Source organism: Cephus cinctus, unplaced genomic scaffold (genome assembly GCF_000341935.2).
Source record: "Cephus cinctus unplaced genomic scaffold, Ccin1 Ccin1_scaffold0225, whole genome shotgun sequence".
Taxonomy (NCBI): domain Eukaryota; kingdom Metazoa; phylum Arthropoda; class Insecta; order Hymenoptera; family Cephidae; genus Cephus; species Cephus cinctus.
The window spans coordinates 54,160-64,898 of record NW_014332941.1 but is presented as its reverse complement, the minus strand read 5'-3'; the positions used below and the strand labels follow the sequence as shown (position 1 = coordinate 64,898).

Below are 10,739 nucleotides of genomic sequence, written 5' to 3'. Positions count from 1 at the left end.
CGTGACTGAATTCTCTATCTATGAAATACAACGTTCATATGCAGATATGACGGAATCCAGAGAGCGTGGCGACGAGGTCGATGTATTATTTTTGGTTATGACACAACGAGCATGTTTATATCGGCGTCTCGCTCGCTCGCAGAAACGCACCTAATAATACATCCTTGTCTGTCCAATGCAGATTCCTTATTGGTGAGTATTGTCGTAGCTGACTTAAGTCGGTTGTTCGAATACGAAGAATCCTCCAGCCTACGAGGCTCACGAATCCCACTTAACTCAACACTTTCATTAGTTATCGAAATGATTTGCTGATCCGAGTGCCGCTCGCTAACACGACTCTTGCCATTCGACGTTACTTTCGTAGTACAGTGTAACACTGGAATTCCTACTGGCTCGACGCACTTTAAGCAATCTTAGACAATCAACGTTCCAATAGATTCTTGCCAGTTGTCTAGTAGAATTTCAAACGAGACAGTCGCGCTCCGTGCATTTATAAAGTTCATAATCGGTGGTGAGTTTCTCATAATTTGTGGATTATTATCAATCTTATTGGGACTTAAAAAAATGGGTGAGTTATATCTGGAGAAGATCTGAACGTTTTCATACGATTTTTATAAACCTACATGGTTGCGAAACAGAATTGTTTTTTCCCCTTTTTTAAGATTGACAATCTGTATTTCTATTACTGTATACGAATATGCGTATTGGATGTGGTATCTGAAAATAGTATAATAGAAAGCATCGTCAAACATATAAACGTATTTGACGCGACTCGTATTGATCGGCGTGCGGTAACTATGACACTGGCAAAAAGCCGCGCGTTAATGGTAAAACGAAGTTTGTCATTTCTGATTGGCTGCACGCGTTGCTTGATTATGCAGTAGGTGATAAATATGGATAAGCATACGTATCCAGAGATGACGCGGTCTGTCTGAACATCTTGGCAATTCTCTTTCTAAAGCGCTGACACACTGTAACCCTTGCGGGTCCATCTTTGTATGTTATACACACCTGATGGGAAACGTCATGTGGTAAATTTATCTGATGTGTTCAAATGATTTACGTGCAAATTGACTCTGACGTTGACGTTCTCTCTCTGAGCTCTGGATTGGTTCACGTATGTAGGTGGATAATTATGGGCTGATACTCTGACTGCTTATCAAAAACCGATTCATGTGTGGATCATTTGTGCATAGTAAATGTTGAACTAGGTAGCTTGAGGTTGAGACTGTAGCAGTTGGTCTGGAAAAGATTGGGAAGTATTTTTAATTATTAAAAATCAACAGCAATGGCTAAGTCGAAGTCAACGGAACCGGAAGAGGGAGCTATGGGATTCAAGGACAAGCAAAAAGCCTTGGATACCTTGAAGATGCTGGACGGTCGTGATATCAGCTACCAGTATCACGTCATCATGAGTTTCGTGAGTCGTGCCAGGAGAACCCTTCAGATTACCAAGGACGAGGAGAAGCTGGCGAACCTTCGAGAGGCGCAGAAAGTTTTCGAGGACTGGTTGAACGACTACAAGGAGAATAATCGAGGCAAGGATAACTTGGCTTATCTGCCGCTTGAAACCGTCAGAGGGTTCAGATCTTTGGCGAAGAAGTATGAGGTCCTTGATGATAGTTTTTATCTGTAAGTTTACGGCTGTTATTTAAGATTTAGATTAGTTAAGAGTTGCTGAGTTTTGAGGATGCATTGTTGTTTATCTGACTTGCAGTGCTTATAAGAAAGAAAAGGGTGACTACAAAGGACTGCGTGCTGTCAGGTCTCAGGACGATGAGGTCACCTGGGACATAGTGAGGAATCGGAAGCTCAAGGACATCATAGCTAAAATTAAGAAAGAGCATATACAGTGGTATGAGACTGATGTCGGAGACTTTCGTGGCTTTCCAACTAAAGAACATACCCAGTGCATCCTCTTGGGATACAGTCCCGATCCGACGAAGATCAAAAAACTCATCTCGCAGGTCGAGGAGAAGTTTGGGAGCTTGAGTGATTCCGAGGATATGGAAGTTGAGGATGAGAAGCATAGAGGTACCAAGAGGAGTCATGACAGTTCCTCCAGCAGTGACAGTGAAGACGACGAGCCCAAGAAGAAGAGTCAGAAGAAGGAGCAGGAAGCTGTGAAACAGGAAAAGGAAGAAAGTGGTCTTAGTTTCAAGGACAAGCAAAAAGCTCTGGATAGCATAAAATCCTTGGATGGGAGGGACGTTTCGTATCAGTTCCACGCGATTACAGGACTGCTGAAGAGGGCTGATAGAGTGATATCTTGTACAAAGGACGAGGAGAAGATTAAAAATATGAGGGAGGCTGTGGAGGTCTTCGAGAACTGGGTCACTGATTACAATGTCAACAACAGATCCAAAGAAAACTTTGCCTACCTGTCTGCTGACCTAGTTAGAGCTTACAAGCCACTGGCTGATAAATATGGAATTGAGGACAATGGATTTCTGGAGTAAGGACCTTATTCTACTGGTAAACATAATTCTACTTGAAATGTATATCAAATGTTTCGTGTTGCAGGGCCTATGAGAAGGAAGATGGCGACTATAAAAGGCTCAGGTCGGTAAAGGTTCCTGATTCCCAGATGACGTGGGATATCGAGAGAAATAAAAATCTACGCAGTCTCGTCGACAGGATAAAAGACAAACATATTCCGTGGTTCGAAACCGATTCTGAACTGCGTGGACTGCCGACGGAGGAACACACTAGGTGTATCATGTGGGGTTTCAGTCACGAGCCGACGAAGCTTAAGAAACTCGTGCCAACTCTCAAAGAGAAAATCAACCCGTCCGAATGAACAGAATTGTTTTCCTTATAATTTTTAATTACAAATGCATTTTGTCGCCGTAAAGAAAATAAGATAGGCTTTATTTTGTTATTGATTTCTTAGTAAAAACATACGTAAGTTGAGTTACCATACCATATCATTGTATTTTTGGTACCACGAGTCAGTTGTGAAATACATAACGGACAAATTGTCCTAGAGGGTATTCTTTCAACTCCTATACGTGACCTACTAACGATGTAACTAGTGACTGCCGGAAAGGCAGAATCGGGGAGATTCTTACACAGTTAGTATAGTGGCGCCATCGGGCGTGGGGAAGTGAAATTGTTGCGCAAGAAGTGCAGCAATCGCCTGGAAGGCGTCAGATTAGGAGCACGTGCTCACGTGTGCCACCCGTAGTATACCGGTACCGTCGGCATCGAGAGGAGATGCCATGTTCATTTTTGCGGGGTAGAATTCAAGATGGCGCTCGAGCCGTCAATGTCAAAGTTTTTTGATTCCGCTGTGTGGAATCGATAGTTTTTATTACTCGTGGCCTCCACGGCGAGGGTGAGTTCGTGCATTCGAGGTTATAGGGCTAGTGACTCGGCGACCTTCGAAACGGGAGAGTCGCGTGAGTATTCGGCTTGATGTTAGCGGTGCTTGCCGCTGTATTAATTTTATTGTTTTTGAAACGTACCTTTGTGAATCGTGCTGTTGAGTCTGATACTATCTTTTCAGAGTGACGTTTTATGAAAAAGTTCATCCATACTCCGAATTTTTATATTAGGGGATTATTATTACCGTGATTACAGTGATATATTTTTTCTGATTTTGAAAAAATATTTTTCTAATGTTTGACATAACTTCAAATTCTTTCATTTTCCAAAAATTCACTTGTCACGCGCTTCTTTCGCTGGATAATTCCCTGTATATCTGCTTTGCCAGAAATAGCTGAGTCTTTGTCAGATATTCTACTGTTTCTTTCCCAAGGGTCCCTTCTGAGGTTGTTTACCCCTTCTCCAAGAAAATACCAAGAATCATTCTTTGAAACAACTTTGAAAAATAATACATCAGATTTCCTGTGATCGATAGTGTTCTCTTTATTAGAATGATTGAAGGGCTTCCAAAATTTAGAGTGGATATATAGAGTTTTAATTTTGGGGAAAAATTGTGATTTAAAAGAAATTGATATCTTGTATCATTATCAAGACACAAATATTTTTTTAGAATTTTGCAGTTATGTCTTAATAGTAAATATATAGTTAAAGTAAACTACATTATCCCAGTGAGCCAGTTTGAGCTCCCTTGGTTCGTTGCAATGGATAATAGTGAATTTAAGTAAGAAATGTCACTTGACTCATCCACCTTGGCTGATGCCGAAAGTGAAGCAGGGTCTATTTGTGACGAAGAAAGAATCAAACAGCTCTTCCAAGCATGCGATGCAGATGGAGATGGCTTCATCGACAGGTAAGTGAAAAAAATCATACTAATGTTATGTAGATTTATAAAACTTCTCCTTTACTCCTAAATCAATATTCAAACAGTAATTGCAATTCCTATACTAAAGATAAGGTATTCGATAGCAAACTCATATTTCATATAATAATCCAAAAAGTACATATATTTAGTAGAAAAAAACAAATCTAAATTCCCCCTATAAAATTCTATAATTTACATAAAATCCAGCATACCTCAGAAGGAACACATATTACATTTTCCACTAACTGCTCCATGTAGACTTTAATTATTTCTCTAATTAATTAAACTATCTGAATGGGCGTAAACACGATGCTGCAGTTGACAATGTACGACGACTCCCACAAAGCATGAACGTTGAATAAACTGCAGAGATATTGTAACGCGATATACCGTAGAAATTCTGAGTAATGATAGAATCGTGACGCGTAGTTTCTTTCATTCCAAGTAAAATTATTCCGCATGATACAAATCCCCCCCCCCCAGTCCACTCCCATCTCAGAGCATTACTTTTCCATCTCATGGAAATTAAAATGCCCACATACACGTTGCTCCAACCACAAATAAAAAGAGGAAGGACGAACCATTCCAAAAGTCAAGTCATCTCGAAAGTCGGCCAAGTCATCCAATTTCACGTTCTTCCATCCAAGTCAGTAGCCACGCGAAGGAAACAGTGACGGCCGTGACATACCTCTGCATATGTATGTATATACAATTCCCCATTCGTGCCCCATAGAGCAGAGAGCAGACATTATAGAGCATACAGCACAGAGTATAGGCATGCCTGCTAGGCCCGAGTCAAGGGACAAAGTATAGAGAGAGAATAGCTTTGTGTAAACGAAGCATAATGTGTTTGTCCCGAGGCCTGAATGGGACACTGTTTGTCGCTTGGGTTCGCCTAGAATTCTATACACGGGGATGCATGTGCGTAGGTCGACAGTGCTTGCGCACGCGAGTACGTCTCGGCAGGGCGGCTATTGACATTTTAAACGCCAGGGAAACAACCCTCCGCCACGTCCACCAACTCCCCACGAGACTTTAGAGACTGCTGCGCTTTTCCGATCGGTCACGCAGCATCCACTCGCAACGAAATAAACACGGTACGTGTTTGGAGTCCCAAATTTCCAATATCTACAAGAAGAACCGCTGGTTGAGAAAAATATGAATGGCTCGATATTTACACGGACCCGCTAACGGATTTACGTTTGTTTGAAAAGAAACGCCTCCTAACCTCTCCCCCGCGTGGCTCAAGCAAACGTTCTGCATTCGTTTAAACGACAACACGCCGACCCGTTTCGATTTGGATAAATATTTACACGAGTTATCATCGCTTTACTTAATTTACTCTTACTTATTTAACGAATAAGAAATACTCGTCAATCCTTCACTCTCGAGAGTACTTTTTCACGTCAATGAATTCCCTCGGTCCTCCCGCCGTTGCGGTTGACAAGACTTCTAATCTCTCGGTATATTCGTATAACGTGAAGACTCGTTAACCACTGTATGCTCGAATAGATGTCGACTAGGTTGAGAATGCTTTGTTCTATTATAAAAAGAGATGAAAGAGATGCACGCGAGTATCGTTGACTCGAGCACGCGACGTGCGCTTACATAACGACAGGATAGCTTGTCAGCAGCAGCTACGACCTGCCCTATATGTATGTAATCGCGCAACCGTCAGTGACATTTGGTATGAAAAACAGAACGGAACTAATACGATCTATTCGAAGCTAAAAATTAGGATTAGAGCAAGTAGGCACTGGCTTTAGGTTTTTCTGTCTTTCATAGCTTTCGTTAAAGCTCGCTTTCATAACCTCATTAACCTTGCACCCGACCCTTATCCCGAGGTGACGCACGTCTCGTTGGCTTCCTGATCATCCAACCGGATGCAAATTCTTCCCAGATTGCGAACGTCGAACAACCCGAGTACCCATTTCTGCGACCTGTTTGCTCTCGGCCATGTTCTACCTGCTTACCTTGCTTAGCCTGATGTATATACACGAGCTATGCCAGCTAGTAGCTGCTCCGTATACACATATTTAACTGAATTAAAAAGGTCTCAGATTTTCTTGACTACGTTAAAAAATTTTCACATGTCAATAGTCTGTTCCTTAGCCTCGTAATCTTCAGAAACTACCATCGCAAGGCGGGAGACCCTTGCTTTGTCAGTTGAACCCCAACTTGCGAGGGTTGTCCCAGGGATTGGAGGGTCCTTGTATTTTATGGCAAGTGACTCACTGCCTCGTTCCAGGCACGCGTTACGAAACGCATTGTAAAATAGCTACGTCACAGACTGCTGCTTTCCATCCCTTTATCATTCTTTTTATTTTGAACTCCGTTAAGCGCAGTTCTCGACAAGTATTAAAGAAAAACGAAAAGTTTTCTCGCCACACTCGACAGCTTTAATTGTATATCCAATGATTGAGTATTTGCATTTTCCTGGTCTAGACTTCCCAGTATTCAAATGGGTATATGCATAGAGAAGAAGCGGAAGCTCGACGCCAGGTGGCAGCACTGCTCGAACTAAAGTTCCAGACGAGCCTCTCTAAAGGAATCGTGATTCGTGACTCTTGCCATATGACTAGTGATTCACGAGAGACGAGTCTTGATTACGACCTTCGACCTCTACGCGTAGGCGTCTCAACGACCCCAAGGAATGGCTTCAATGAACCAGCCTCTACCTCCCGCCGCTTCAGATACCAACATGGGCATAATCTCCAGGCCGGTTTGTCGAGTGGAGGCACGCACAGTAGAAACGTGCCGCGTGTACCAGACCCACGCTAAATCCTGCCGAGGTCTAGGCGTACCCGGAAGGGACGTCCTTGCCGCAGGACCAGTTCCCAGGACGTCGACGACCCTCAGACAAATTTGCATCAGTCGGCGACTGCAGGAGGTGCAAGCGCCGCGATAAACTCGACGCTGCAGACGTGGACGGAAGCTGCGCTGATATAGGAGCTGGAACATTCTTGGCATCCGCCCAGAGAAGGATGAGTAGGAGGACGAACCGCGCTAAGCGTCAAAGTTGAGCAAACTCGAACATGGCGTGAACGGAAGGAGACGGAGAGTGAACTTGCAGTGGATAGAAATTCAGTTGACGCCATAATGCGAGAATATCTGTAGGTGAGAACCTGAGAGCCATGGGGAAGATCTATCTGTATTATGGGTTCCAGAACCCAATGTCGGATGATCCAGTTTTATTCGCCTGGCATTATTCATCTTGCTAGGCTGTTACCGACTGAGCGATAAATCCTATATACATGGTTATCGTTATTTACATTACCGCCATTGTGGACTGGAATATCTACCGTGCGGCTTCGACGCGATCGCAGCGTATAAATCGTCGGCCATAGATTTCCCGATGAAAACCCAGCAACGGGTTCGAGTTTTGTTCAGTCGGGCAACTCTGCACGTAGACGCCAGGTTTACCGATACCGACAACCCATAGCTGCATACTCGTACGTATAAACTGTCATTCGATACATTTACAGTATCATATCAATACCGATACCGAAACTTCAAAAGAGAGATTTTCATAGATAAAAGCTTGGATGAATTTTCATTTGATTTATATCGACACGCTAAAATGCAATCGGCCAGCCGATACTGTAGGAATCTTTCTGCATTTCTCATCGATCTCAAATAGCTTTGAAATCCCGCGAGCTTTTTCCTGCCGCCTGAAGTTCCCCGTGAACCTTCGACGTGCGCCGGTGGCTGGTAATTGCGTGAAATTGGCAGCTAAATTGCAGGCTAAATAATTACGCGTCGATAGCTCATGCGTGAGAGGTCACGCCACGAATGTACACGTACGTATGAATACTTACCGATTTAACAGATACCTACAAATTTATGTATATCCTACCATACTAAAGTACTATTTTCATAGAAGCGACCCTATTATGGTGGGATATTCTAGTCGACTCTGCCATAGCTGGAGGCACTTCCGCGTCCGGTGTAAACGTGGCCAGAAAGCGCAGCTCACCCAGTATAGCATCCAGCGCTGGCCTGCACAGTGGGCCGGTGCCGAATTTACCTATAGGCCAACACCTACGCACGTAGCTCGCACGTGCACGTTGTTCCGGTTGATCCGGTGTTCGTTATAAATGACTGGGACCACGTTCGAATATTGGGCCGTGTCGCTAGACACTTCCGTGGGTCCGTTATCATTTTAGTAGTAAACGCGAACCCCGTCGGACCATTATTTCTATAGTGACGAATACGTGAATCTGTGAATCTTTGTGTACGTTTTTTGTAATTCGTGGGAAATTCGAGACTAGGAAATTTCGCACGGCTGATGGCTCAGCTTTGTATGGAATTACGCGACAGGAAGGTGTGAATGTGCGAAAATTATAAGACTGTTTAAAACATGTTATAGCGGTCGTAAAGTCTTGCCTCGTAGTGACAAATGTTTTGGTGCTTCCGCAATTTTGAGCCTTTCACTCTCGTTTCCTGTTTTTCATCGGGAGCGTCGGGTGAGGGTAATCTCGGAACGGTACTTCCGGCAAATCAAGTCGGTTGAAAGGGAGAATCGTTTGGATAAGGTGCAGTCTCTTTTGTGTTGGTAGGCATGAATGCCACGGAGAGAGAATGCGCCTAAAATGGGATAACCCTGTGGCTGTTCGGGTTCGACCCCTTTCACGAATCTGTATAGATTCCCTCTTTCATCTTGCACTTCCGGCTGTCTCCATTCTTCCGGTTTCTCACTCCTACCCTTGAACCCCTTCGTTGTTGAACCCCAGTAACTTTAATAGGCATTTTACCGATTTTATATATGTATACCGGCAGAGTCCTAGCGATCGATCCATGTCATTCGCATTTCATTGACCTTGTCAAAGGAAGTTGAGTAGGCTAGTAGGAAGTGACGTATTGTCAGATGAAAATTTTAAGGGACCCAGGCTCAGATTTAAAAAAGCTTACCTCTAACGATATTATCTCCAGACAGTCAGCAATTGCTGCCACAGCAGATCAGGACTCGAAGGCTTTAGGATTTAATTTTTTTTTTTAAGGGTTGGTTAAACGCCTCTTTCACCCTAATGAGCGAAACGGTAAGCTCCAACATTTTGAGTCAATGGTCTTACGGCGAATGGATTCTAGGTAGAGCCAAGGGTTCTAGAAGGTGACGTCTCTCACGTAGGAGCTTAAGCCTGTGGCTTAAACCAAAAGTTTTAAGTTAAGGGAGGTATGGTAACGCGGCGCCGGTTTTACACGACTAACAATGCACCACTTATTGGGCCGGGGCGGGGGGTATTCTGATGCATTGTTGAGCTTGCACCGGCGAAGTGGTAGATCCCAGCGACAACGAGAGCTTTCCGATGAAAGCCACGGGAACGCACGGTCTAAGCATATATACATACCGTAGGCATAATGTCAGCCAAGGCAGGCAACCATACTGCGAAAGCACTTGGAGAGCCGAACCCCAGGGTTATCCCTACCTGCCTGCACTTGCGTCCCGTTGTGAAATCATCGAGCGAGAGGGCACCACTGAATTTTCCACTTTTTCGCTTTTCCACCGAATCTCTTTGTCCTCGCTCTCTTCATAGCCCACTCATCCGACTCATCCTCTCTGCTCCTGGTACCCAGAGTACTCAACCCGTTCGCAGCTCCTCTTCCTGCCATTGCTCATCCTCTCGCTCTCTCAACCCCTCATCGACTTACTCGCTCTCTTGGATTTCCTTTGATTCCGAAAAAAGCCCACGCAACGCATCTTCCAACTTGAGTGAAAAAAAGTCTTTTACCCCCTTTTTTTTTTCATCCAAAAGGACCCTTGGTCTACGTGAGCTTTGGTCTTTTCATGGCTGTATATTCGATTGGGCAAAACGAAGCACGATCTTGAGGTTGTTTCGACTGGCTGGGTACTTCCGTTCTTTGAACTATATATATATATGGTATACAGTCATGAACTTGTGGACTTCCGGTCACTAGCGTCTACTGTATTTTTCTTTCTGAGGTCTCTTCCATAAGTGCCCTATCGAGAGCTCGAATCAGCCTCGGGGTCGAGCACCGGTAATGTAAACAAAGTACCAATCATCGAGTGCAAAGGTTCCTCTTTAAGCTTCGTTCACACTGAATATCTAAACGGTGTGAGTTTAATGCAGCTAGAAGTGACAACTCCGTTATGGATACCCGCTTTTTCCCACGACTCACAATTTACTCTCTCGTTCGTCTCCCTGCGAGTGGCTATACGTGATTTCTGTACGCCGCAAATACGAGACCTCAGTGACACACGAATCGTCAGCCGAGCCGGAGATCCGCGTACGTTACAATCTCCAGCGACAATAAAAGCCTGTGAACTCAAACTGATAAATATCGTCGAGGAAGTCACGCAGCTCATACTCGAAGCACCAGAAGGACAGGAAAAGAAGATGGAAACACCAAAGCGCTGGGAAAGCAGAACTCTGGAGCGACTGTCACTGCGACGACGAAGACGCCAATTGAACCGCTGGTAGGACAAGTTAGGTTATGTTTTTTTTTTTTTTTTTTTTTTATTAAAAAAAAA

At 44.0% G+C, this 10,739-nt stretch overlaps 2 protein-coding genes across 8 annotated transcripts in view; both read left to right on the top strand.

Moving 5' to 3' along the window:
* The first annotated feature begins 171 nt into the window (after window positions 1–171).
* LOC107265503 lies at window positions 172–2,983 on the top strand. Of its 5 annotated transcripts, none has more exons than XM_015735011.1 (4): window positions 172–192; window positions 1,287–1,632; window positions 1,718–2,455; window positions 2,524–2,983. In XM_015735011.1, exons 2-4 carry the CDS (start codon window positions 1,289–1,291, stop codon window positions 2,798–2,800), a joined length of 1,359 nt encoding a protein of 452 aa, XP_015590497.1. In that variant the 5' UTR covers window positions 172–192; window positions 1,287–1,288; the 3' UTR covers window positions 2,801–2,983. The 5 variants fall into 5 exon arrangements, with proteins under 5 accessions (XP_015590497.1, XP_015590496.1, XP_015590494.1 ...); XM_015735010.2 differs by lacking the exon at window positions 172–192 and adding an exon at window positions 244–511; XM_015735008.2 differs by lacking the exon at window positions 172–192 and adding an exon at window positions 244–568.
* A 203-nt stretch (window positions 2,984–3,186) lies between these two features.
* Window positions 3,187–10,739, top strand: part of LOC107265477 (colorectal mutant cancer protein) — a 29,649-nt gene continuing 22,096 nt past the window's right edge. The window contains exons 1-2 of one of the 3 annotated variants that reach the window (XM_025082706.1): window positions 3,187–3,401; window positions 3,998–4,237. In XM_025082706.1, coding sequence (XP_024938474.1) covers window positions 4,116–4,237 — 122 coding nt within the window. In that variant the 5' untranslated portion in view covers window positions 3,187–3,401; window positions 3,998–4,115. Of the gene's footprint in view, window positions 4,238–10,739 lie in introns of all 3 variants that reach the window. The other 2 variants (XM_025082707.1, XM_015734961.2) reach the window with 2 other exon arrangements.